We start from the raw sequence: 7,657 nt of genomic DNA on the forward strand, positions 1-7,657 counted from the left end.
TTTATAATGAGAGATTTTAATATACACTTATGCTAATCAGCAGATCTAAGACAAGAAGGAAAAAAAGGCACTGAGTATCAGAAGAGGACACAGCATAGAAATATCATTAAATACTAATTCAACTAATCGTGAATGAGCCACGGGACAGGAAATATTCATTTTAAGAAAAGCAGAAGAAGAAAGAAGAGGTTACCATCCAACAAGGCAAGAGAAGAAGGCAGAGGAAGAGGCGTGAAGGGAAGACCATGCCAAGCCACCCTGGACTCGGACAGGCTGCAGGCCCTGCCTGGTACGATGGGTGACCACAGAACGCGTAACTCATACACTGCACTCCCTCTTCCCAGTGCAGCTCCCTGGAATAAAGATCTAACGTTGAGTCGGCTCCTCATGTTGAATATGAAGTTGACTCAGACACCTCACAGAAACAGGGGACTTGGACAACACGGGGGTAAAAGCCCGTCTCCTGGTCCCACTCCGAACCCTCCTCGCGAAAGCTCCCAAATCAGATTTACCTTTACGGCCAGCCTTACGCCTACTATGACTCAGAGGGTCTTCCCTGCCCCTCAAACTCTTCAACTGCTCTCTGATAAACCTTTTTTACTTGAGACAAAGACTCACAGAGGAGAAAAGGTTAGGAATTGCAGACAAGATGCCAACAAAAACGCACTCACACTTGACTTTAGTCAGTCAACCAATGAGCATGTGAGACTAACAGATTCTTTTCTGCTTTGACAAACAAAAGGGTCAGAGACAGGTGGACAGCAGGCTCCTGAAAGAAGAACCATCTTCATGGTAGGAGGAAAAAGACGCAGGAAAAAACAGTTACAGCCAACTTTAAAGACCCATGCAATTTAAGCTCATGACCTGTGAGAAGTGGTCTCACAGTAATAATACCTTTCCACAGTTCAGTAGTTCACCATGACTAAATTTCTGTTTACCCTCCAACAGCTCAAGGTAAACAATCCTTTATGAGCTTAAGATGAAAACTGTTATTAAATGAATCCACTTTTCATTTTGAAAGTTCATGGGTTTGACTAAATAATACAAAGAAAAAAATTAATTTTAAGAACGTAATTTGCAAACATAATCTTACCTGACCTATGGGGTAATTTTAGAACAAAGGGCTTCATATCTACCACAAAGTGATCAAATTCCGCATCCAGCTTCTCCCATTTTTCTTCTTCGCTTCCCACTTCCATAATTCAGCCTGTAAAAGATTTAAAATTAAAATATTAAGATCTGTATGCTGAAAACTACAGAACTCATGAAAGAGATCAAAGGTAGCAGTAAATACCCCCAAATTGATCTATAGATTTAATGCAATTCCAATCAAAATCCCAGCAGTATTCTTTGTAGATATACACAAGCTGATTCTAAAATTTTCGTGGAAAGTTAAAGGAATTAGAATAGCAGAAACAATCCTGAAAAAGAAGAACAAGTTTGGAACACTCACATTACCTGATTTAAGATGCACTATAAAAGTACAGTAGTCAAGACAATATGGTATTGGTGAAAGGATAAGACACATAGACCAATGGAACAAACTAGAGAGTCCAGAAATTGACCAACACAAATATGGACAACTGACACTCGACAAACGTACAATTCATGGAGGAATGATAGTTTTTACAACAAACGATGCTGTAACAATTGGGGATCCATATGCATAAATAAATTTAAACAAATAACCTCACTCTGTATGAAAAATTAACTCCAAATAAATAACAGACCTAAGTGTAAAATGTAAAACTATAAAACTCTTAGAAGAAAACATAGACGAAAATCTTCATGACTTGGTGTTAGTCAAGGATTTCTTCGATATATCACTAAAAGCACTACCTGTAAAAGAAAAAATTGATATATTGGACTGTATCAAAATGAAAAATTTCTGTTCTGCAAAGAACTCTTTCCAGGAGTTGAAAAGATAAGCTACAGCCTGGGAGAAAATACTGCACATCATTTACCTCAGAAAGGACCTATATCAAGAATACATAAAGAACTTTTAAAACTAAACCATAAGAAAACAAACAACCCAATAAAAGTAATCAGCAAAAAAAAATTAGTTCCTTTACCAAAGAAGATGTACAGTTGAGAAGTAAGCGCGTGAAAAAGATGCTTAACCTCATTAATCATCAGAGAAATGCAAATGAAAACCACAATGAGATATCACTACCTGCCTATTAGGCCAGCTAAAATTAAAAAGGCAAACACCACCAAAGCTGCTGAGGGCTCAGCGCGAGAGGCCTTCTCACGCATTGCTGGGAGGAGCACAGAGCGGTGCAGCCACTCAGGAAGACAGGTTAGCCATCGCCCACCCCGTTAAACATACCCGTAGCGGAGGAGCCAGAAATCCCCCTCTTGGGCATCTATTCAGGAGAAGCAAAATCTCTATTCGCACAGAAACCCGGATGTAATGTTTCTAGCAGCTTTCTTCTTCTATAGCCACCAAACCCTGGAAACACCCACGTGTCCCTCCCCCGGGAAATGGATAAACCGCCGTGGCCTTGCCACACAACGAAACAGCGCTCGGGCAGAGAGAGGACGGAAGCGCCCACTGGCCCCGCCACACGGATGAGCGTCCATGCGCGAGGACGCGACGCGCAAGGCGCCGTTCCCGGAGGGCCGCGTGCTGTACGACGACACCCACTCGTACGGCATCCCCGAAAAGGCAAAAGCTACAGGCACACAGAACAGCTCGGTGGCGCACTGGGGTAGCACTGGGGCGCAAGGAGAGCACACGGGGCGCTGCGACTGTCCCGCGCCTTCTGCGCCCGAGGTCATAAAAACCCATTCTGAGTCTGTGTAAAAATTCATCACACTGCAACACCAAGAAAGCGATTTTAACCGTACGTAATGTAAAAGGTTTAACCTCCATCAAAAAACGTAAAATACTGGTCCTCGTACTTCTTCCTAATCAGGAAGAAAACCACTGAAAATGAAGGGAGTGGACCCCCAAACTCAGACACAGAGCTTCTGACAAAATTTCTTACGTTAAAAATATACCCAAGAGTCCACATGTTCCTCTCAGGTTCGAAATGCCTTGGTAAGGATGCGCACCATCTCTACGCTATGCACGGTCCCCAATTTGTCATTTGGCCGGTTTACAAACCACACGTTTGGGGAAAGGCTCCGGTGTGCCTCGGCGGCGGCCCTGCTCCACAGACGCCCTCCCTCTGCTCAGCGGGCCCCTAACGTTCAGCAGGGCGCCCACCTCAACACCAGCAGCCCCTGCGCGGACGGCCCTGGACCCGGCCCCTCCGCGTCCGGCCGCCGGCCGTCCCTCGCAGCTCGCGGCGGTGGGCCGGCGGCTCCCTCGGGGCCCGACGAGCCCTGCCGGGGATCTTCCCCCCGCGCCGGCAGGCAGCCGTGCCGGGAAGGGAAGCAGTCTCTGACGTCCACGCTACCGCTCCCAGCCACGGCTCTCGCAAGCCCGCCCGCAACGCCCCTCTTATGAGGCCCCCGCCAGCGGGCCGGACCCAGCGCTCCCCCTGCATCGCTGCCGCCCACCAAAATGCCCTCCGGCCGATCGGCCTCTTTTCCTCCCTACTCCGCACGACAGCGACAGCGACCGCTCGACACCGTCCTTCGCTCCTCAGCTGAGGGTCTGCTGGAGAAAACGGGCACCGCCCTGAGGTCCCACCGGAATCCTCCGTTTTCTCCCATTTCGCCGTCCGCAAGGCAGCCCTGAAACTTTTACCAGCCCTCTCCAAGCCCCTAAGCCGTTGCAGCTCCGCTGACTCTCCACGTGGGAAGCTCACCTCTTCCTGGGAGGAAAACGGCATGCTCTTCCCTCCACCGCCCAACTCGCCTCCTCGGGAGCACATCCTCACGTGCTCGCCCCCGCCCCCGCGTCGGAAGCGCTGACCGTCCTCCCTGCCGCCGAGACCTCCATCACCGTCAGGGGCCTCCTCGCTGTTTCACACTGACTCCTTCCCCTCCGCCGTCCCCATTCGCTAAGCGCCGTGAGCCAACACAGCAACAAACGCTCAGAAAGGTCTCAGAACCTGCCTGTGTGCCTATTCTCACCGCCGCTCTCTCAGAGCAAGCCCTCCCCACCGCCGACTCACCCTAACTCTCCCTGCTTCAGTCCTCACTGGCACCAGAGATGTCCCAAGTACAAAGCTCCGCACATCACTTCCTGTCTCCACCGCCCACTGCCACGGGACAGGATCCAAACCCAAAGTTAGGCCGGCCTGCCAGGGCCTTTGCCTTCTGAGCTCCCTACACACGCGCGCACACGCACACACGCGCACAGATGACCATGTCCCACCGGTGAACTCCCTGCCATTCTGCAAACACTCCAAGCCCTTACAGGATCACACAGGCTGTCCCACTGCATGGAGTCATCAAGAAATGCAACTCAAACATCACTTCAGAGTAGAGCTTGCCCCACACATCCCAGACTCATCTCTCCATCTTAGTGTGTACTGCTCACATCTGTGCCACGGCATTCATCACGCTGTTACCTCTTTTTTACACATCTGTGTACTATTTACAGGTCTGCCACCATCTGTGAGCTGCTCCTGAAAGGCAAAGACCGTGACTGACACATCTTAGTAGGTACCTAGCACATTACACGGCACATAATAGAAGCTGAAGAATCAATCGACTGGTAAATAAAAGCTAATAACTAAAGGGATTAATGTCTTACTTTTACATGCCTAATACAGGCAAACCTCAGAAATATTGCAGGTTCAGTTCCAGACCACAGCAATGAAGCAAACATCGCAATAAAGCAAGTCACATGAACACTGTGCTTTCCCAGTGCACATAAAAGGTATGTTTACGCTATACTATAGTCTATTAAGTGTTCAATAGCATTATGGTAAAAAAATGTACATACTTACCTTAATTAAAAATTACTTTATTACTAAAAAAAAAGCTATCCATCATCTGAGCCTTCAGCAATTTGTAACCTTTTCGGGGGTGGAGGGTTTGAAATATTGCGAGAATTACCAAAATGTAACCCAGAGACACAAAATGAGCAAACACTGTTGGAAAATGGCACTGGTACACTTGCTCAAGGCAGGGCTGCCACAAACCTTCAATTTGTAAAAAACGCAAAAGCGTATAAAGCAAAGCGCAATAAAACAAGGTATGCCTGTGTTTTGTTTTGTTTTCTAATTCTGTTCTGAGTACCAAATAGGTCCCCTAGAATAGAAATACTATTGCCCTTAATTCTATTTACCAAAACCGGTCGTTGTACCTTCTGCATTACAGTAGAAGAAACATATTTCAAATTCAAGACTTGGTTAAGATAAATTTTATTTAAGCGCATTTTCTGATTGGTTAGTTGGCTTGGCATTATTTGGTTGCGTGGTTTTGTTTTGCATTCCTACAATAACTAGCTGCATTCATACATAACTCCATCAGTTATGTACCTGGTAACAGAAGGCTATGATACCACTGCTGGATGTTAGATCATAAAGCTGAAAAGCAAGTGGATGAACAAACAAATGGAAACTCATAAACCCAGAATTTTAAGCACAGCTTTGACCTGGAAGTGTATTTCCAGGCTTAAACAGTTCATCCTGCCCACGTACTCTAACATATGCCTGAGAGCACCCGTAGCTAGACAAAAAGATTCCTAATAATCACTAACTCTCAACAAATCTTTGACACACGCAGGCGATGTTAATGTTTAGAGAAATGAAAACTCAGTAAAAAGACCCAAAGTCGTGAAATTAAACATAAAGCTCAAACTAAAATTCTGAAACCGTTAGCTCTCAGATCCATCATATCTGACCTCTTGGCCATTTAAATATGAATCAGCAATATCTCCAACTAGTAAAGAAGTTGGAGAAAAGTAGAAAGACGATCATAATTGCTATAATAACATGCAATACTGGAGTACACATTTTTTTTAAAAGCACTATAAAGAATCAGTGTGATACTTGGTAAAAGCTAAAACTCAGCTTTTCCTATCCCTTATTTATTCTCCAACAAAATGAAAAAAAAATTAAGTTATCGTTCCAAACTTTCAAGGAATTCTTGCTACAGAAATTACATCTTATAAGTAGGTTATATCTACTTAGTGCCAGCTAATCAAAAACTTTTATTACGATTTATTAGAATTGCAGATTTAAATTATTAGATTAAAAAATAAGGAAAGCTGTATCTTTGACTTAGGTTTAAAATACTTAGAGCGTGCCCGCCAGTCCCATAAATTAGTGCAAACGCAAAAAAGGAGGTAAACTGGGTGAGCCTTGCTTATAGCTACAGTGTAGCTGGCTCACGTCTTTTATTTAACTCACCAGCACTGTCTTTTTTTAAACCTGTGTCTATGTGGACAGCTACAAAACGGGCTAAGACCTTCTCAAGGTGCTTCGCTGTCATAGGGGTCAGCAGAGCATAAGCGGGCCACCAACATTAAAGGTCCTGCGGAAAAGGAGCCACACCGCTCAACAAGGAACACACCTCACATACATCAGGCCCCGAATAAACACACTCCTCAAAGTTGCATGAAGTCAATTTTGTTCAATCAAACCATACTTTAAATAGATGGCGGATCATTACACAAAACTTGAAAACCGTCCTCCGGTACATGCAGCCGGTTTACAGGTGCCTGTTTCACCCGGCTCGCCCTTTTGGGTGTTTGGACAGTTACCGGACACTGACCGCGCCCTGGCATAACCCTGGAGACGGGGGAGCACGCCGAGGCCTGGGGGGGCCAGTGACGGCTGGGGGGCGGCTGGGCCGCAGCCTGAGGCCTGCGGGGCGGCTCGTGCCCCCGCACCGGCCTTTTCTACCCCGTGTCCACGCACCTGTAAACAGGAAGGCCGCACGACCCTCAACACACAGGCCGCTCGCATGGACGTCCCTCGTCCCTCGGACACTCGGACCCGGGACACTGGGTCGTGGCCAGCGGGCCGGCGGCGGGCCGGGCCTCCCGGGGGCCACCCCTCACCCCGAGGGCCCAGGACGCCGTCCGGCTGCGGGGGGAAGTGTTCCCGCCGGCCTGGGACCCGGGCGCGACCCCGTCAGGTGCCCAGACCCGGACATGCTGACCCGCCTCAACTTTCCCAGAACCTCCCCGCCCTGCGCGGCCCGGACTCCAGTCCGCCCGCGAAGCAGCGGCCGCCCGCGCCCAGAAGCCCCCGCGGCGCCCGCCCCACAGGCCTGCAGAGAGGCCCGGGCCCGCCCACGGGGCGACCGCTCCCCGCGCAAAATTCCACCCGAGAACCCGCGTGTGGGGACCCCGGAGGGGAAATCGGAAAAACGAGAACCTGGCGCCCCTACGTGCAAGCTTTCCGAGCGGCCGCCGCCGTCGCCGCCGTCGCCACCGCCGCCGCCGCCACAAAAAGGTTTCAAATCCGTGCGGGCGCAGAGGTCGCAGCCTCGCAGCAGGCCCGGGGGGTGGGAGGAGCCGGCTGGGCGGTGGGACGGGAGGAGGTGCCCAGCTCGCAGGCCCCGCCCCCTTCCCCGAGCCTCCGGCGGCCGCGCGCGGCGCCGTTGCCATGGCGACGCTCCGGGCCTCGGCTGCCCCGCCCAGCAGGCCGGGGACGGGGACTTCCGCACTAGCGTTTCTCCGCCCCCCAGGCCGCGCGGCGCCGTTGCGCTGGCGACGCTACGGGTCTCTGCTGCCCCTGCCTAGCAGGTCGGGAGCAGGCACGTCCGCGCTCGCGTTTCCCCGCCCCCCCTGCGCTGGGCGGCGTTG

The 7,657-nt window shown here is 49.6% G+C and overlaps 1 protein-coding gene across 18 annotated transcripts in view; it reads right to left on the minus strand.

The window, feature by feature from the left end:
• CEP112 (centrosomal protein 112) overlaps positions 1 to 7,335 on the minus strand; it is a 418,997-nt gene extending 411,662 nt beyond the window's left edge. For 14 of the 18 annotated variants that reach the window (XM_079905668.1, XM_079905662.1, XM_079905687.1 and 11 more), the window contains exons 1-2: positions 7,240 to 7,335; positions 1,094 to 1,207 (exon numbers count right to left, since the gene is read on the minus strand). In XM_079905668.1, the coding sequence (XP_079761794.1) occupies positions 1,094 to 1,199 (106 nt within the window). In that variant the 5' untranslated portion in view covers positions 1,200 to 1,207; positions 7,240 to 7,335. Of the gene's footprint in view, positions 1 to 1,093; positions 1,211 to 4,067; positions 4,129 to 6,764; positions 7,154 to 7,226 lie in introns of those variants that run through there. The other 4 variants (XM_079905681.1, XM_079905672.1, XM_079905682.1 and 1 more) reach the window with 4 other exon arrangements.
• Between the last annotated feature and the right edge of the window lie 322 nt (positions 7,336 to 7,657).

Source organism: Stenella coeruleoalba (genome assembly GCF_951394435.1).
Source record: "Stenella coeruleoalba genome assembly, chromosome: 19".
Lineage (NCBI taxonomy): Eukaryota > Metazoa > Chordata > Mammalia > Artiodactyla > Delphinidae > Stenella > Stenella coeruleoalba.